The sequence below is a fragment of the Aegilops tauschii genome, chromosome 7 (assembly GCF_002575655.3).
Source record: "Aegilops tauschii subsp. strangulata cultivar AL8/78 chromosome 7, Aet v6.0, whole genome shotgun sequence".
Taxonomy (NCBI): domain Eukaryota; kingdom Viridiplantae; phylum Streptophyta; class Magnoliopsida; order Poales; family Poaceae; genus Aegilops; species Aegilops tauschii.
In genome coordinates, this window is record NC_053041.3 from 606,431,393 (window position 1) to 606,451,124 (window position 19,732).

At 44.7% G+C, this 19,732-nt stretch overlaps 2 protein-coding genes across 2 annotated transcripts; both read right to left on the reverse strand.

Annotated features, from left to right (window-relative positions):
• Nucleotides 1-340: 340 nt before the first annotated feature.
• Nucleotides 341-1,466, reverse strand: LOC109759209 (uncharacterized). The gene has a single exon (XM_020318033.4). It carries the CDS (start codon nt 1,177-1,179, stop codon nt 565-567), a length of 615 nt encoding a protein of 204 aa, XP_020173622.1. The 5' UTR covers nt 1,180-1,466; the 3' UTR covers nt 341-564.
• A 2,864-nt stretch (nt 1,467-4,330) lies between these two features.
• On the reverse strand, nt 4,331-5,435 carry LOC109759207 (uncharacterized). Its single transcript, XM_020318031.4, has one exon. It carries the CDS (start codon nt 5,181-5,183, stop codon nt 4,542-4,544), a length of 642 nt encoding a protein of 213 aa, XP_020173620.1. The 5' UTR covers nt 5,184-5,435; the 3' UTR covers nt 4,331-4,541.
• Between the last annotated feature and the right edge of the window lie 14,297 nt (nt 5,436-19,732).

The window sequence follows — 19,732 nt, forward strand, 5'->3', positions numbered from 1 at the left end:
ACAAGCAAGAAGGTGTCATGCTCAGTGAGCGCTGGGCCGACAAAGCTGGTGCGCGCACAAAGTCACGGTGTCTGCTTACGTTAGCGGCACTGCTGGTTTGGTTTGCTGCAGTGCAATCCAGAGGTGGAAGTGGAGGTGGAGTCGTTCGATTTGCATATGCTTTTCTCCGCATATACAACCAAATGGAGTCCAGCTACTCATCGTAATCCAGCTGAAAGTTGTTGCAAGTTACCGAAAGAGAGCTGGGGCGATGGCGTGGATGGGGATGGGCCGCCGTCCGTTTCTTCGGAGCAGAGTAGTAGTGTGAAGCGTGATGATGCTTGTGATCTTGTTCCGGAAATTCAGGGGGCAAAGCGGCTTTCGATTGCCAAAACTCTCAAGTTTCTCATATACATCTCCATTGATTTTGTGCTCAACCAATCACGCCATGAATCTACTACACGCTCCAGCCTAAATCTAGCACTAGCAGCACCGGGACGGGGGGAGGAAGATGATGGGGGTGGGGAGAGAGGAAACGCTGCCCGGGAAAAAGGGTAAGCTGGGACGAGCAAAAGCCGGCCGCTTTTATTGCCGGCTTTCTCGCAGGGCCGTCGTGCCGCTGCTCTCGAGGCCACGGTCATGGTGGTGGTGGCTCCCGCTCGCCGCGTCGTGGTCATGGTCGCCGCTCTGGCTCGGCGCGTCTTCGTGGTGATCACGGCCTCGGCTCGCCGACTCGGCGCCGCGGTGCGAGCTCGCCTCGCTGACCTGCTCGTCCGCCGTCTCCTCCTGGCCTTCTCCGTCGCGCGCGCTCGCCTCAGGCGCCGCTGCGGCCGCGAGCTCCGCCTCGGCGGCCCGGCTGGTGACCGGCTTGGCGAGGAACGTGGGCCGCTCGTCGCCGGCCATGATGACCACCACGTGCTCCTGGAAATCCGGGGCCGGCCTGGACGCGCCGGACGCCGAGCCCTTCTCCCCGTCGGCGTCCCCTGCCGCCTGGCCGTCGGAGCCGCCGTCGAGGAACCCGGAGAGCTTCCAGTAGGAGCAGGCGAGGATGAGCAGCGCGAAGGCGATGAGGCCCAGCATCGCCGCCAGCCCGCCGAAGAGGTACGGCACGGGCGACTGCCACGCCGAGTGCAGCGCCTGCGTCGCCGTCGGCGCCCCCGCGAGGTGGCTCACGGCGAAGAACTCTGCTCCGGGCCTCATGGCTGTGCTGGTGTGGAGGCGTAGCAGAGGAGCTGCACGATCAGTTTGCTTCCGCTGTCTGTTTCTCTTGTGTTGTGGGAGGGTTGAGAGGGAAATGGGATGTATTTATAGGAGAGGTGGAGGAGAAAGATTTACAAAACACCACAGTATTCTCCATTTATTTATTTAGCGGGGTAGTGTCCATTTGTGACGCCAAGGAATATCAAAAGACCAAAGGGATTCTTTTTTTCTTGTTTGGAGCTGTGAACTCTGTTGCTAGATATTTGCAAGAGATACACCCCTTTAGTGTCAAGTTGTCATATCAAATGTCAAAGGCAGTATCAATTTCCGGATGACATGTTATTTTGCCTCTGATCGTGAAAACATGGTGTGATTTTTTTCGTCGCTGACAAACGGAGGTGCGAGAGAAGGGAGAACTTTTCGTTATACCCGTGTTTATAGAGGAAGTGGTTAATTTAATCCACTCAGTGCCAGCGATGCTTGACTCTCCTTCCAGTAACCGCATCCGGCGATCTCGGCCAAAAGCACGACGAGGGAAACGGGCGAGTTGAATGCCAGTGGGATATGGTCGAGGGGAATGTGGTTATATGGGGGTAAGATTGGCATGGCGAGACAGTTTCAACTTCTGGTAGGTTCTTTCCTGGAAGGAGGGGCGGAGAGAGGTGAGTCCCTTTTTCGCGATGCTGGTGTGGTGAATTGTAGATCATTCATCACAATGGGGAATATAAAGTAATGCTATTCATTTCCCTCCCGGCTTAGATTTTCACATAAACTAGTTGGTGAGAAGAAGTCAACAAAGATTTATATCGGATATATGTAAGGAAAATTCTCCAGATCTTCTATATTTAGATTAATGCAAAGTTCTCTCCGGATAAATGCAACTATATTTAGAGCCAACAATCGTAGTTCTAGAATGAGCACTAGAAACGGCTTCCGAGGATACGGGTCAATGCCATATGTTGCCGACGCATCAGTTCATATTTTACACGTCCATTGCCTAGATAAGTTGTTACTTTTTTCGAAAGGAAAGAAGTAAGGGTGACCCTACATTTTTTTTTCAATAGTAAGAACCCAAACTCGTGCATCTGAGGACTTGAACTTCAATCGATGGGTCGTACATCCACTCCTAAGGAAGTGAACTAAGCTGACTTAAGGAGTTGTTAACCATTAATTCGCTAAATACTGATTCTTGATTAACTTACAAACATCCTTTATCCTAATATCACTTCATATATAACTTACTGGCTAGAATATTCAATTATGTACATTTTATTATAGTTGCGCGCTTTCAGTACTTCACTTTTGCACCAAGTGTTGATGCTTTTACCTAAGAGAGGCAAATAAGAATAAACTGTTGAGAATTGACAATATTGTTAACTAAGTTATCAACTACTCCCTCCGTCTCAGTGTGTCAAAAACGCTCGTATATTGTCGAATGGAGGGAGTATGTCGTGTTGGGTTCAAGTAGCTAGGAAAGAGGGGCCATTGAATGGATCAATCATTCATGCACTAGTCACTGCAACTAAAGTATTAAGAGCTTCAAAAGTTTCCTTTGGAACGGGGTTGTGAATAGTTTACCCTTGGGTTTGGCCTTGATTCTACCACGTGTGTTAGTGCATAAATTCCAGGCACATAAGAAAGTTTAAGCCGCAAACATGCTTATTGAATAGTTTGGTTTTGGGATGCTTCTTGAGGGAGATCATTAAATATCGTATCTTATTATCTTTTAATAGAAATAAACTAGGTTCCTAAATTATGGGGTTACTATATTATTAGTGAAGTTTTTTTTTTCAAGGAAGGAGTTGAAAATTAATTGATTTTGTGTGGGGAATGTGGATAGAGGTAGAGATGGATTGTTAAATGTGTTTTTCATTTACCTTCCGGCTTTGTATTAACTCGTTGCCACGATGAAATCAACAATTATTTATTTCGCTCAATCATAAAATAGTAGCAAAGAAAATCCAAACGTTATATTAATCCGGAAGTTCTTCGTGGATGGACGGGAACAATTTCATTTTAGAACCAAAGATTGTGGTTCTAAAATTTGCACTCGAAATGGTTTCGGATGATCATGATCAATGACATACGGCAATGACATACTGGTTCATATCTGGCAACCATCTATTAGTTGATATAGCTATCTTCTTATTAGTTACCTTCACTTCAATATTCAATCATTCTTATCCTGATATCGCTTCTATATATAACTTGCAACCTAGAAATTACATAGCTTTTGATGTATTTGTGTGCTTCCAATACTTCAATTTTGTTCCTTGATGAAAGGACCATCAATTTTCTTATGGTGCAATTACTTTTTATACAACTCCAAAGATTGCTTAATTGTTATTGATACTATAATTTTGCTATGGTTCTATCTTACATAGTACCAATTGCGGTGGAAGCCATATGCACTGACGTGATGCACCGCTAAACATGGCCAACGAACCGCTGATATGGCATGACACGCACCCGCAGATCTTGCAGGAAAGTTGCGTCACCTCGACATCTTCCACGGAGTGCCTACGTGGGGCCGTCGGGGAGACCACAGAACCTCGATGGCTTGCAGGGCCCGCTTTCCCACGCCGGGAAATCTTCCGCGGCTTACCAGAAACAAGGGTCCCACCGTCACTGACCACGCGGATTGCTCGGCGGTGCACCGGCGGATACGTGGGAAGAGGGGCAGAGGAGGAGGCACTGGTGGCGGTTCCCTAGAGGTGCCATCTGAGTCGCCCTAGGTGTCGCGGGGCTGATCCTCTTTTTTTTTTGGCATGCTTTCATTTTTGTCATGTGTAGTGAGTGTTGTATCCTGGACGAGGCTTGCTTCATGCCGCCTTGTTTGTTTCTTGAACAAGTTTTGGACCTTGGCCTACCCTTTTATCCAGACAAAAAATGTGCAGCGGGTGCTGGGCCGACGGACCTGGTGCCGTCCCTACGTTGCTTGAGCCCGTGGGACTGCTGATTTGCTGCAGGACAGCTGCATTTTCGAAAGGCAAAAGAATCCGAATTCAATCAGTACTCATTCTTGTCCCCCGGCACAAGTGACTTTGGATTTCATTGTGTAATCAATATTTGTTCCAACTTAAAGGTGCTTTAAGTTAATGAAAGATGGGGAATAATGATGTGGAGTGTTGTCCATTTCTTCAGGGAGCTGTAACTGAAGCAGAGCATGATGCTCCATATATCTTTCGATTGGCAAAACTTAAGTCTCGCGTAGATATCTCCATTAATTTTCACTCAACCAATCACGCCAAGAATCTACACAGCCCAGCCTAAATCTAGGGGAGGAATGAGTGGGGAAAGAAGGTGGAGGAAGAAAAGCAGCCTCAAAAAAGGGAAAGCTGAAGCGAACAAGGCGGCTGCTTTTATTGCGAGCTTTCTTGCAGTGCCGTCGTGCCGCTGCTCTCATGGTCATGGTCATGGAGGTGGTTGTGGCTCCGGCTCGCCGCGTCATGGTCATGGTCGCAGCTCTGGCCTGCCTCGTCGTGGTGATCACGGCCCGGGGTCGCCGAGTCGGCCCCGAGATGCGAACACACCTCGCAGGCCTGCTCGTCCACCTTCTCCTGCCCGTCGTCGCCGGCGCGCGCGCTCGCCTCAGGAGCCGCCGCGGCCCCAACCTCCACCTCGGCCACCCGGCTGGTGACCGGCTTGGCGAGGAACGTTGGTCGCTCGTCGCCGGCCATGATGACCACCACGTGCTCCTGGAAATCCATGGCCGGCCTGGCCGCGCCAGACGCCGAGCCCTTCTCCTCGTCCGCGTCCCCCGCGGCCTGGCCGTCCCGGTCACCGTCGAGGTACCCGGAGAGCTTCCAGTAGGAGCAGGCGAGGATGAGCAGAGCCAAGGCGATGAGCCCGAGCATCGCCGCCAGCCCGCCGAACAGGTACGGCACCGGCGACTGCCACGTCGAGTGCGGCGCCGCCGTCCCGTTGATCAGCCCATGCGCCGGCGCCGCCGTCGGCGCTCCGGCGCGGTGGCTCGTGGTGAGGAACTGGGCCCCGGGCCTCATGGTGTGTGTTGGTGTCTGTTGCACCTGATGACTTTGTTGCTCTGTGTTTTCTCCTGTGTGTGTGCTTGTTTTTGTCTGAGGGGTGAGTGGGAAATGGGGTGTATTTATAGGAGAGGAGGCCCTCCGGAGAAAAATACTCACAAAACATTTGAGTATTTTCTATTTGTCATGCTGAGTATAATATCAAAAGACCAATGGGCAAATTCTTGTCTGGACGTGTGCACTCTGTTTAGATACCACCCCTTTTTGAGGCGAAACCGCTGGGAAATGTTTTGTGTGTATTTGTCATGTCAATTTGTCATGTCAGAGATCGTGCATGACTTAAGGGTCTTATTCTAAGGCAGGACTGATACCAACCCTCACTAAATCCCAGTTAGAGCTTTGGATCATCACTAAATCCTAGTTATAGCTTTGGACATCTTATGGCCATTTTTTTCCGTCTAATGTTGCTTCAAATATAATGCATTGGCTACAAATTGCAGTTAGGTACATTTTGTTAAGCTACAGGTGAGGGCTTTCAATACTTTAGTTTTTTATTAAGGATATGCTTTTAGTGATAGATCCATGGAATCGTGTAGGGTAGGATTTCGGTAGTCCTACCTTCGGCTTGGCCTCACGAGCTGGAGCCGGACCATAGTGGTGCTGTGGCGCACGGTGGTGATGACAGAGAGGGCAGTGGTGGTGCTTTCTGTCAGCACTGCACTAACCCTTGATCGATAGGGGCTGTAGGTAGGGTGTACGGCGTCGCGGCGAACCTCGTGTTGCGAGCCGCGGCCCCCACCTCTTTATATAGTGCAGGTGATAGGGGCCCGTCTACCATAGTGCGTTGAGCGCCCCGATCAGGGCGCAGATCATCCTAACATTCTTCCCCTTGATCTCAACTTTTACTTTTGACCTTATACTTTTACTTCACTCGTTTCATAACAGGTCAATACATAGAACATGTTTCATCGTCACGGCTCAATTGCCGATAGAATCAGACAGCCACAACGTACCTTTCTGTTTTGAAACAAATTCTTTAACCTTGGGCCCTTTATTGTCCGGAAATTTTAGACTATACCATAAAACCCATGTCGACTGTGTGTTCTCCGAACACACTGGGCGGTAAGCCTTTAATAAGCAGATCTGCAAACACTTGTCTGTTGCTTTTATGCTTCAAGTATTTCTACATAATTCCGGATTTTCTCCTTTACAACGCATAACTCTGTGTCAGTGTGTTTGGCATCAACACTTGACTCGTTGTCATAGGAGAGAAAAACTTAAAATGGTTATCACTGTTGTCAACCATTATCAACTCCGGGTACAGGTCTTCTTAACCATTTTGCCTGTCCTTCAGCCTCATATCAAGCTATAACATATCTTTGCATCACATTCATGATAATTGTTTCATTCTTTGGAGCTTTTCCACACAAAAACTCCAAGTGTGAAAGTTAGCGACAATTGTGGATTTCGCTATACATTTGACAAGTCTTGTCTTTGTACTCACAATCTTTTTAGAGCACTTATTTCTTTCAGCATGAGGCCGATATCTTTGACACCATTCCAGTGATCTATATATGGACTGGACATTGCCAAAACAACCCGGATACGTGAACTGTGTCAGGGTAATATATTGAGCTTCCAGCAGCTGAAGCATATGGTACCATATCCGTTTTCAATATTTTCTCATCAACTTTTTGGAACACCATAGTTTTCAGTTCCATTACCCTTGACTATAAGAACAGGCGTAGGTTTTCTCGCATGCATACTTTAGAGACCTTTCTTACCATGTCCATGCGACATTCCTAATACCCCATTTTATTCTTTTCTTGGTGAATCTCGATATTTATAACGAGAGACACTCTACCGAGAACATTCTTTTGAACTTTGAGGACAAGAACTTCTTTTCTCCTCCTGCAGTAGATTGACATCACCACTAGCAAGTACGACGTCATCCACATGCACAGGATTAGGAAATGAATTTCTCATTCTATAACTTTGCATGAATACAATTGTCCTCTCATTTTCTTTAACCCAAAATAACATCTGATTCTTCTAACTTTAAATGCCACCATCTAGAGACTTGCTCTAGTCCATAAAAGACTTCTTGAAGCAGTATCCCTTGTGTTCTTTACTTTCATCTGATGTAACTCAGATCATGATGTCGGTCATGATGTGCCACTAACACTCATTGTAATTTATTCATTCTCTTTGCACAAAACATTTCGATTTAAGTCACGCTTTACACCTTTACATATTTCCTTTGGAGTCACATTGACCTTGTAGACCCTTTACAACCTACTGTTTTGGCTCCATTGGAAATTACTTATGAGTCCCAAACTTCGTCGGGATTCACCAATTTTATTTCATCTCACATAGTCTCTTATCATTTAGACAAAACATACACTTCTCAAAGCTCGATTGAGCGCTTTAAATGAGGTGGGATCAACCTCCATCTGATTTTCTCATTCCTTGAGACCATCTGTGTCTCAGGTACTGGCACTTCTTTCATATGGGGCTGTTGTTGCTCTGTCATTGCCAAAAGGCAAATTAATTGTATAGTCTTTCATTTCCAAGAGGCAATAGGTTTTACAAGGACCTTTATCACAAGATCCATGTTTAGTCATTCCTCCTTTATAGAGCTAACAACAGGTGTTGTATAGGTCATACAACATGCTCCCCCAGATACAATCTATTCGAGTCTTAGGTATTTTCATACCATGCTCCCCCAGATTACTCCATCTTCACTAAAATTTGGGGTATCTTTAAACTTTTTTATTTGGGTTTATTCTGTTAAAACTTTATTCTTTATGACACTTTAAGCATTGTCTTAGTATTCCTTAGTCTGCTTTCGAAAGTGTAAAAGATCCAGGAATATGGCTATTTCTTTTCTTTAGGGGTATTGTTATGACTGTCGTACTCCCCTAGACGATCACATTCTTCATTAATGGATCACTTTAGGAGTGCATCACATTTTCTTTAGGAGTGCACCACATTATCTAAAGTATAGGGGAGTTTCATCATTCTTAATTTATTTCATATTTCTTTCTCCTCCTCGAAATGTGGCAAGAACTTTTCTGCCAATATTTCGAAAAACCATTCATAACTCTTGTGAATTGAGAAAATTTCGATCATCTACTTCATTTATCTGATTGCTTCATACGAAATGAAGTTATCTATTAACTGGTATGGGAGTACTTTTTCCTCATTCCATTTCAGAAACTCAATAGAGTTCTATATCATTGGTACTTTTGCAAGTCACACTTGCATATCATTCTTATCTTTAGGTTCGTTTGTAACTTTTATTCTCTTTGGATTTATTGAGTGCTTAATGACCGTTACACATAAGGTGCACGGTCGATACTAAGAAAGCATAATAGCTACTCCATACTTTTCTCCTAGAGTGGGACACATTAAACGCACACGAGTCATCATATCTTTCTCCTGTCGTACAAGATAAGTCCTTTGCCTAAATTTCTCCCGCCATACATGAATTTTGACATAATAATATGTCAACTTTACCCAGTTACGCATGTATTTTCCCAGACATTTCCCGCCATGCGGTTTTTATCATAATCATCTTTTCCCGCTATGCGGGTAATTCCCCATAAGGGACATAAATGCCAGAATTGGCTCTTTTAACTGCATATTCAATCATCAAATTCAGAAAATAAATCCGAATGCTCTTTGAGACACATTCTTGATCCGACGTTGGTCAAATTAAACACGCATGTTGCTTGTTTCATTTCAAAACATGTTGACCGAAAAAAATCTTCTTCATAGAGAGTACATGAAAGACATTCGTCAACAAAGACTCTCAATGATCTATCTCTTTTCTTTTGAAACCATTCTTTAGAGAGAACATACTCCCTCATGTTATGACCTTTCTTGGTCATCTTTTGGGTCACAAGTACCCAGCCATTCACTTTCACGAAAGAAAGCATGAAAAACTTTTAGTCTGAGAAAACTTAGCCAATAATCAACAATAATGAGCATAAAAAATAACCCTACGTTGGTCTGGTTAAATAAATATGCACATTAAACTTTTTAAAACTTTCTTTTTATATTCTAAATCACCGTTGTGGCAGAATTAGAATAAAACATCATCCCTCTACATTAATTCCATATCACCGTTGGGCGGAAATGGAAATAATGCATATAACTCATAAATAATGTGATGATAGTATTTCTATTAAACAACTTTGCTAAGAAATAATAATCATCATCATCAACTTTATTGCAGCAGGAACAAGAAATATACACTTCTCTAGCTCAAGAGCATTTCTTAATCTTTATCTGTTCTCTGAAAATTGATCACTTCGATACAAAATTTATCAGTGATTTAAGCTTTGAACATAAGACTCATAGAATTATAGTACTGTTATCATCAACGTTGGTCTAAAAATAACAATACCATATTTTAACTTTAAAACAAATATCTTTTTTATGTCATAGCGAAAACTATCTGAATCTGATTTCACCCACAGGGGAAAATACATTGCTAAGAACAGTTCTACCAATTAAATTTTCCCGCTGGTTCTAATTTAATTGGAGGATAAAGTTTTACTTTGCAGCGGAAACTTTACAATATTCTATTCAGAAACAATTCTGTACTCTTTTACTCTCTAAGCAATTTTAACCGGTTGGTTCAAAATTGCATTAGAGAAGCAACAATTTAATCTTTTACTTTAGTTCTATTCACTTTAAAAACAACACTTTTATTTTTATTTTGCAGCGGAAAACATGAATAAAAATTCCTGAACTTTATTATTTTCTTTGTAAAATTCATGAGCATTTCTTTTTCTGAAAAAATTTTATTTTCATTTTCAGAAACTTTTTCTGTTTACTTTTCTATTTTCTAAACAGAAAATTTCTCTGAATAATTTGAATGAAAAAACTGTATTATATTTGCCCAGAAACTGGACAGAAAAAAATGTGAGTCGTGCCGGCCTCGGCCGACCGCGCGCGGCAGCGCCAACCGGCCCCAAAAGGCCCGCAGCGCGAGCCCGCCACTCTGGCCTGGTCAACCGGCCGACGACCCAGAAGCACTTTCAGCCCACTTGGCCCGGGCCGGGGCTAGGGTTTCACGGTGGCCGTCTATCTCGATCCAACGGCGCGCCGTTGTTCTCGCTAGAACAAAACAGGGGAGAGCCCCGATCGGCGTTCCATTTTGTTTCCTCGCCCCGACCCCCTTCTTTTCTCTCGCCGACGGCAGAAGCACGGGGCCGCGCCCCGGGCCAAGTGGGTCGAAAGTGCTTCTGGGCCGTCGGCCGGCTGACCAGGCCAGAGTGGCTAATACCATTGATAGATCCATGGGATCGTGTAGGGTAGGATTTCGGTAGTCCTACCTTCGGCTTGGCCTGACGAGCTGGAGCCGGAGACCATAGTGGTGCTGTGGCGCACGGTGGTGATGGCAGAGAGGGCAGTGGCGGTGCTTCCCGTCAGCACTACACTAACCCTAAATCGGTAGGGGATGTAGGTGGGTTGTATGGCGTCACGATGAACCTCGTGTTGCGAGCCGCGGCCCCCACCACTTTATATAGTGCAGGTGACAGGGGCCCGTCAACCATAGTGGGTTGAGCGCCCCCGATCAGAGCGTGGATCTAAGGGCCCGGTGGGCCGTTGGGCCCACATGGTGGAGATCATCCTAACATTTAGCTGACTATGATTAATAATAATTAGGCACTTCAGAATTAGCAAATTTTTTAATTACGTTTCCATGTATGTTGTGTTGGGTGGACCATTCATTTATGCACTAGCCACTGCAACTATAGTAAGTAGTAGAACTTTAGAAGTTTCCTTTGCTACAGGATTGGGAGTAGTTTGGCCTTGGGTTTGGCCTTGATTCTACCACATATGTTGGTGCATAAATTCCATGCACATAAAGAAAGCTTAAGCGGAAACCTGCTTATCATGTACCCATTTGCTTGGTTATTGAAGAGTGGCCTTGGGCATTCTTTTGTTCTTGAGGGAGATGATTAAGTAACTTATCTTGCTCTTAGTTTTCTTATAGAAATCTAACAAGATTCCTAAATTTTGGGGTTACAAATTTGTTTTATAGAGTTAATAAAGTTAACTAATTATGTTGTGCGTGTGAAATACGTGGATACCAGTAGATGGAGATGATGAAGCATCTTTCCCATTTGCCTCCTGGCTAAGGCTTTCATATTAACTAGTTGGTGCTAAGAAATCAACAAGCATTATATTCCTTGGTCACAAATAGATGCGATTCATAAAAAAACAAATACTCCTTCGCATTAATCCAGAAGTACTTTGCGGGTGCAAGGAAATGGTTTACGTTTAGAGAAACGGTTTCAGAGGATCTGGTCGATGCCATATGACGATGACACATTGGTTCATATTGGACAAGCATCCATTAGTTGGTAGATTTTTCTACTTATTAGTTACCTAAAAATTGATTAAATATCAGCCAAATCTTTGGATCAACACCCGACCATTGCTATCCTAATATTTCTTCCATATATATAACTTATTGCCTAGAAATCACATAAATTTTGCTGTAGCTGTGTGCTTTCAGTACTTCAATTTTGGTTTAAGTGATTCTTTTTGTTGACTAAGATTTATAAAAATTCAGGTATTCAAGAATTAGCCAAAATTAAATTGGCAGGTATATTAGGCAGGATTCAAGTAACTAGGAAACATATAACATTGGGTGTGGACCAATCATTCATGCACTAGTCACTACAACAACATTAATTAGAGCAGTAGAAGTTTCATATGCTGTGGGGTTGTGTATAGTTTGGCCTAACGTGTTAGTGAATAAATTCCATGCAAAAATTAAACTTAAGCTCAAACCTACTTAATTATGTGGTACCCATTTGCTTAATGAATGAATAGTTTGGCCTTGTGTCTTTTCTCTTGGTGGGGAGATCTTATGATGTAATTAGTATTTTATACAACTCTAAGAAGATTCCTTAATTGTGGTACCATCATATTTGTCGTAAGTTTGTTCCAAGGGATTAAGAAAATTAATTGATTGTCTCCTGTGTGTGGATACCTGTAGACGCGGATACACAGGAGGGGGAGATCATGTAGGACTGTACAAGAATAATTGCATTGTGGGCTTATTATAGGGTGACTCCAAGTCCAAACCAGAAACAAAAGGCAAGTTCATGATATGGTTTAGGCCGGACGTGCACATCGTCCTTATTTCCTTGGATTAAATTAATAAAAAGACATAGATATGTTAGTAGCAATAAAAGGGAGCTTTGGGGATGTGTCCCGATGTTGATGGTAATATTAGTACTATCCTATTAACCATAATCATTGGCGAATATTTCTAGCTAGGCTAAATAGCTAGATTATTATGCGTGATAGCCTTATTACCGAACACATATGAATTTGTACCGGCACATTTGTAGGATCTTCCCCTTAACTTTAGATACGGTAAAAGTATATCACACACAACAATCAGATCAAGATAGGTGGATTTATATGGGTAGAGCCTCGTCACAAAGTTTAGCTGACGTTAACATGTCGCACAAGTTGTTAACTACTACAATTAATTAACAAGCCGTGTCCTTATCCATGAGCATTCGGTTAACTAGCTAAATCCATCACTCAGTGGAGCTTTACCATCACGTAATGAATGTGGATTATGTCTGCAAGCTTTAGCTAGCCTAGAGCTAGCTTAGCGTGGTAGACTAGGAGTGGCTGAAGGGCCCAAAGCGTGGCCAATAGAACGTTACTACTCCCTGGATTAATTAATCTACTTGTTAGTGTAGTGGTCCTTTAAGCATGCTTTCTAATCAAAACATATACTCCCACATAAACCACTTTTTGTTAGGGAGTATCCATCTCTTTCATTAAGTATGGGACATTAACGCACACAGTGCATCAACTAATCAGAAAGGTGCTTTTCCTGCCTCATGGAAACATGATATATATGAACACTTATAGAAAGTTCTACGAAAAATTGTTCTGTTGCACCATAGCTTGGTGTGAGCTTATCCACAGCATAAGTATGATGGTCCCAAGCTGACTAAGGTAGCTAGTAGGTCAGTATTTTGTACAACGTGCATGATTGCGCGGGAGAAAAGGGGGTGCAAATATGTCTCGAGTTCACACACAAACCCCAATGTACGTTTTCTAGTGCGTCATGGCAGCTGATCCAGAACACCATGGATCACACGTACATATATCACCACATGTGTATGTGGATTAGCTAGCTCAGTACAGATGCATGCCTCTTTTCCATTCATGTGAGCTCAACAATACAATGTCTTGTGTGCAGTGGGCTCTTTGAGAACGGCTCCCGCTGCAACAGTACACGTAGAGATTCGTGTGTGCCATCATAGATGCATATGGAAGGCCACTGTGTACATATTTTGTTGCTAGAAGCAAGGATACGCATGGATTGGAATTAATATCGATGCGATCACGGCAATAATTCAGAGGAATTATGTCCCCTCATGAACCATTTATGAAATTTGAATGTTCTTACTTATGTTGGTTTGAACTAGGTATTCAAATTGAACATAAAAGACTGGAAATTCTCTAGTAAATCAAACTAATTACCGAAATCTAATGAGATTTTTTAACCATCTTCTGTTGTTATGGGATTTGAATGTTTTCACATATTTCTGGCAAAGTTGAAATAGAAATGCAAAATGAGAAGAACAAATAGAAACATTTTAGTGAATCTAACTAACTACCTGAGTATTCTAGGAAAAATTTAGGTCATTTTTTGCAGGCATTTCGAAGGCATAAGGTACGATATTTCTGGCCAAATTTGAACTGAAAATTCAAGATGTAGAGAAAAAGGCAAAAAATCTCATAAAAAAATGACAATCACTATTCATCTCTTATATTTTTTTCACATGCCAGGTTTTTTTTAATGTTCTATCAGTAGCGTTCTCTGAATTATTCACATTCCTTGAAAAGCTTGAAATGCAAAACCACGCCCAATCCTAGAATATGGTTCAGACTAAATGGTTCTGGAAAGTTCAAGCATGGTCGGTTCATAATGCTTTTTAGTCTGATGTTGGTGCGATGTGCAATCAGATCATGTAGCTTAAACTAAAAACATGATGGATGGCTGATGTTAAGTGTCGTACCAAGATCGGGCAAATATTTGTCGTAGGTATGTATAGCATTGCTATTTGTGTGCCTATTTTTCTTTTCTCGAGCACATCAAACTATATATTACTTCCTCCATCCCATAATATAAGATTGGGATTGCTGAATCTCATAATATAAGATTGGGATTGCTAAATCTCAAGACATAACAAAGTCTCAGTCGATGCTATATTCGTGAGATTCTACCTGAAGATTCATGTAAAATTTTCTTAAAAAAATTTATTTCTTCTTTTTTATATGTTCTGTCATTTGACAAAGAATTCGTTAAGTCTCAGTCCGAGATCTAGCCACACCCATATAAAATTGTTTTGCAAGCTGTTTTAGTTTGCACAATGATCTTATATTATGGGACGGAGGGAGTAATTGATATCGCTTTGGAGTGAGTAATGGCCTACTGGAGCATCAATCAATCAATCAACTAAGTTAATATCTCGTGCCATTAGTACTACCTACGTAGCCAAAACGGCAAGTATCTGGCCCTAATGGAGTATCCATGATTAATCATAGGCTCTACCAATGCGCCCACGGCACCTCAATCCATTCTCTCAAGTGTGGCATCTCCCTTCCGTTTTACTTTGCCATGGTGCATCATGATCGATCGATGAATTCCACCCCTTTTTCGCTCCACTCTCGCAGGACCCAATTGGTACATACGTACGTACGCACCACTAGTTAATTACTTAATTTGGCTTTTTTCGCTGGATGGAAGGGAACATGCTCACGCGCGGGCCTGCTTTATTTTGGTCAAGCATATGCAATGCTTCCATGTGCTTGCTCACATGTTGCGGGCGGTGATTGCAGGGGCGATGCGGGGGCACCGTACGTGTCACGCTCGGTTGCGGTTGGCGTTGAGATCATTGCCGGCCTTGACTTTCCCGCGCAGAAACATCGACTTGACCTCCACACGTGAGCTCCATCAGAGTTTCCATCCATCCAGCAAAGGTCAAGTCCATCTTTGGCAGGCAGTGAACTTTCTTGGAAAGAAAAATGGGATGTGAACTTGGGCGATCATGTTCGGTACTAAGAGCATCTCCAGCCGTTGGCCCCCCAGGCGGTGCTTTTACGCGCCCCCGGGGGGCAAGCCGGCGCTAAAATCGGTGTGGGGGCGAGCGGGTTCGCAGCCACTCGCCCCACGGTCGCCCCAGACGCGTTTTTTATTTTATTTTAAAAAATCTGAATTCGGCAAAGTTCGGCTGAAATCCGGCAGACTAGACATTCATATTCAACATGTTCGGCGTTTACATAAATTATTTAAAAAAAGCATCTACGGGGCGAAGAAGTCGATCAGCGTGGCGAAGTCGCCGACGTCGCCGCCGTCCTCGTCGCCGTCGTCGGCCTTCTGCTTCTTGTCGGCCCAGCGCGCATGTCCCGGGATGTTGGCCTCGAAAAGCAGGTGCGCCTCCCACGATTGCAGCGAGCGGCGGCCGAAGCCGTTGGCCGCTGCTCCGTCGCCGGGGAACCGCTCGCACATTGCCGTGGCTGGGGCTGGGAGAGAGGAGAGGTTCTTCGGCGGCGGAGAGAGAGAGAGAGAGGCAGAGAGCACGGCGTCTGTGGCCAGCGGCGGGGGGGGGGGGGGGGGGGGGGGCTTCTTATAGCCGCCGGGGAGGCGTGTGTACGCGGGGCAGGGAGTGAGGCGTCGCCGCGCCGCCCCGTGAGGAATCACTGGAAGGCTGACCGGCGGCAGCCTTGGCATTGATTCCCCGCGGGAAACCAAGACGTTCTGAGGACGACGAGGCGAGTGTTGCTGACTCGGCGGGCCCACGGCTCTTTCGTGCCAAAACCGTTTCGCCCGGCGCCCCCGAGCGCCCCCCAGCGCGCCGGGTTCGGCCTGGGTCCGCCGGCGCCAAATTCGGCCCGAGCCGGTGAAAATTGGGCTTCTGGGAGCACAGCTGGGCCGATTTTTGTGCGCCGACGCGGAAAAATCGCCTGGGGAGGGCGTGTTGGGGGCTCGGCTGGAGATGCTCAAACACTTTAAGGTAGCCCGGAGCTAAATTCTAAACTCGTTAAACCGTTCACATTTCTGGGCCTTTGGTTGCTACGGAATTAGCTACGATTGACTGTATGAACCTTCCGAGTTGGGTAATACATTATTTCACCCATGCAAAAAAAGAAGAAGAAAAACACGTCCACATTTTAATCGTTGGTAGATTATAAGGCAGTTTTTGCCACGTCATGTTTAAGCATAGCTTGAACTTTAAGGCCATATAGATGGAAGTCTAGTACTCCCTTGATCCAAATATATAAGACCTAATGCCTATTTCGAGGTTGCCTTTGGCTACGGTTAAGATTAATAATATATCATTAAAAATTCCTTTCACATTTCCGCAAAAAAAAAAACTCCTTTCACAGGCGAATTTGATGATACAATTTTTGTAACATGCATGTTATATATTATTGGAGAGTTTTGTTGCTCTAGTCCATAGACAAAAGCAATCTCGAAAAATGTGATAGCCTTTATATATTTGGATCGAGGGAGTAGGTTTTATTCGAAAAGGAGGATTATCCCCTGCCTCTGGATCAGGACGACGCATACAACCATATATTATTAATAATGCAGAATCCAGCAACCGAACAATATCGACCCGAAAAAAGCAAAAAGAAAACCTGATGCCTCATGCCTCATGCCTCACGACAGTAGCTCCACCAGGTAGCCACTAACCCTATGTTCCAAGGCGACATCGGAAAAGAAAAATACACAACTACCAGGCTACGCCTTCATGAGGGAATCGCCACATGTGCGTCGATGATGGCGAGTCCAACACCAGGTTGAACTCCAGATTCTCATCCAGCCAAGCTTCAATCCATCACCTTCAGCAAGGTCGCGACGCATGCGTGCATCGACGTAGCCTGATCAGAGATCATGTGTTTTCCACCGGAGTGCATAAACTCGTCGTTGAATCCGTTTGTACCATCATCCCTTATCCGGCTACCAACGCTTCGATAGCTGGATACCTCTGTAGAAGACACCGGAAGACAAAGACGTCCCATACCGTCTGCCTCCCGATACTATCGCACCACCTTCGATCCAACATCAACAGGCTAAACATGACACCTCCGTTAGAGCCACCGTGCAGCACCAGCCAGTAGCAGGCATGACTTGACGTCTTCGCATAAGACGTTATGCGTAGCATCCGCCGATGGCTTCACCTGTCGGTGACAGGCATGAGAACTCTAGAACTGGTTTAACCAAAGAGCACCGCTAGTCCGAAGTCCCCTGATTTTCTTTTTCTTTCGCAAATATGCCCATAAATGGCGTACTGTTTTCTTAGAAGAAGTGGGCAAAAGATCAAGATGCCACGACGCTTTGCAGCTCACAACGCTCGAAGGAAGAGTCCGGCTAGCCCAAACACAGAAAACAAACGCTACCAAACGGCCGATTGGATCCATGAGAACACCTCGTGCCAAAAATGCTGTGAGTGTAGGAGGAGTATGGATCCAAGCTACTACCTTGGATTTCAAATATTCGATGTGGATAGATGAGGGTGGCAACCAATCAACAGGTGTTCATCAATCTTCTGGAGGCACAGTTTCAAATGAGACCGCGTGTCTGCCGTGTCTGGTAAAGGTGATCCACACACCTGTCCGGCCGGATGATGGCCGGCCAATGGGATGACGCTGCCAAGAAACCATTTTTCTTCCAAGAAAAGAATATGTTGGTCTTTTATTATTAGGACAAGAGATAAAGGTCTCAACGATGAGCTGCCTACTGGAAGTTGGTCCCATCTTGCATTGCCTACGTGCGTACTCCTACTATATGTGAGATGGCCAGAATTCTTCAGAAGTATATACACCTGTTACCCTAGAGGTAAAGGCATGTCCATACTGTCACATTGCTAGTCCCCTATCTCTTATCTGTTGCCAGTTTTGTGGATAACTTTCTTCACTTGCGTACATACCTTCCTTGAGAAAATAAAACTTATCCAGACGAATATATATATATATATATATATAAATGAGAGTTAATTTACGTCAAAGCAATTGCAATTCACCGATCACCATTGACCTTGATAAGTACTCCCTCCGTCCCACAATATAAAAACGTTTTTAACACTACACTAGTATTAAAAACGTTCTTATATTATGAGACGAAGGGAAGGGAGTACATCTCACGATTATCGAATGCATGCACGCGCAAACAGCCAGCAGCAGGTCACGTAGGTACAGTCCGTTGCTAGTTCCGATCACCGAAGCGTCTTTCTTTCTCTCTCTTCGATCCTGTCCGTCATCCAAAGAATAAAAAAAAGAAGCAAGACGGCTCTATCTCAGTCTCAGGCCGTCAGCGAGAAGAAGAGGGGGTGCCGTTAGTTGGGGGAACCGGCGCGAGACACCTGAACCTCAACGTAGCAGCGGCCGTCACGTAGCAGCGGCGGGTGAGATCACACTCACGCTCCACTATATAGTCCACGCCACCCTCCGATAATTTGCCTCCGATTACTCCACGAGCACGCTGCACACCATATATATGTATACAGGACATACGTGACCGACATGAGGTGGATTCCACGGCCGCCACCCCCCCCCCCCCCCCCCCCCCCCCTCGGACGTCCAGTCTACTCTACTTTAGCTAACAAATATGTTGCTAGCTCGTGGTGTCCCGGTATTGGAATTGAAGATATTCGGCGTCCTGCTGATTTGGTTTGCTCCTCTAGTTTTAGGTTTAGTTGTGTCCTTCATCCTGTTCGGGCCAAGCACCCCGTCTATCTCTGCTTCGGACACCATGCTTATGCCTTCTCGCGTTCATGGCATGTGTTGTATCCTTTATTATACTCTTTCTTCTTCCTTTTATCAATAAAGCGATGTATCTTTCCCTATAGATTTGTACCGGTATTTTCTTTCCATGGAATGACAACTATTTTGGACCGTGTTTGGATTGTGCAGCCATGGCAGCAGCTGCAGCAGCGTCTGAGCCAAGGCAGAAGCTGCAGGATTAGCGCACACTACTCCTAGTTCAACGCTGAATGTGCATGCATGCTGGGATACAAAGTCCGCAGCTTCTACGGAGAGGTCGCTTCGTTCCACCGCTTCGTCCAGACTGAAATCAATCAACATGCGAGGGATCTTACTTTTGACAGATAGTTCCCATCGAAAATACAAAAGATAATATTGTGTCATTCTCTGATGCTGATTAGTGCATGCTTTACTTGATGGTCATAGAAGTGACTAGGACCAACACCTTCTGTTAACTGTCCTTATCCAAAACGACAAACTTGTACATGACCGTAGGCAATTCACTAGTAGCATATTCTGTGGTGCACTATGCCCACAAATTCCACCCTGCATAAAGAAAAGAAAAGTGATGATGAAAAATAGATAAAGCAACAGTGCCAATGCTGCCCTCTTGACAAGCGAGATTCCATGGAGTCGTGGTGCAGCAGTAAACCCAACATGTCTCGCCCCGTTGTGGCCAAGAATCATCCTACTGCTGCGTACGCGAGACAGAGAGAGACGCCCATCGAACACCGTTCTCACTC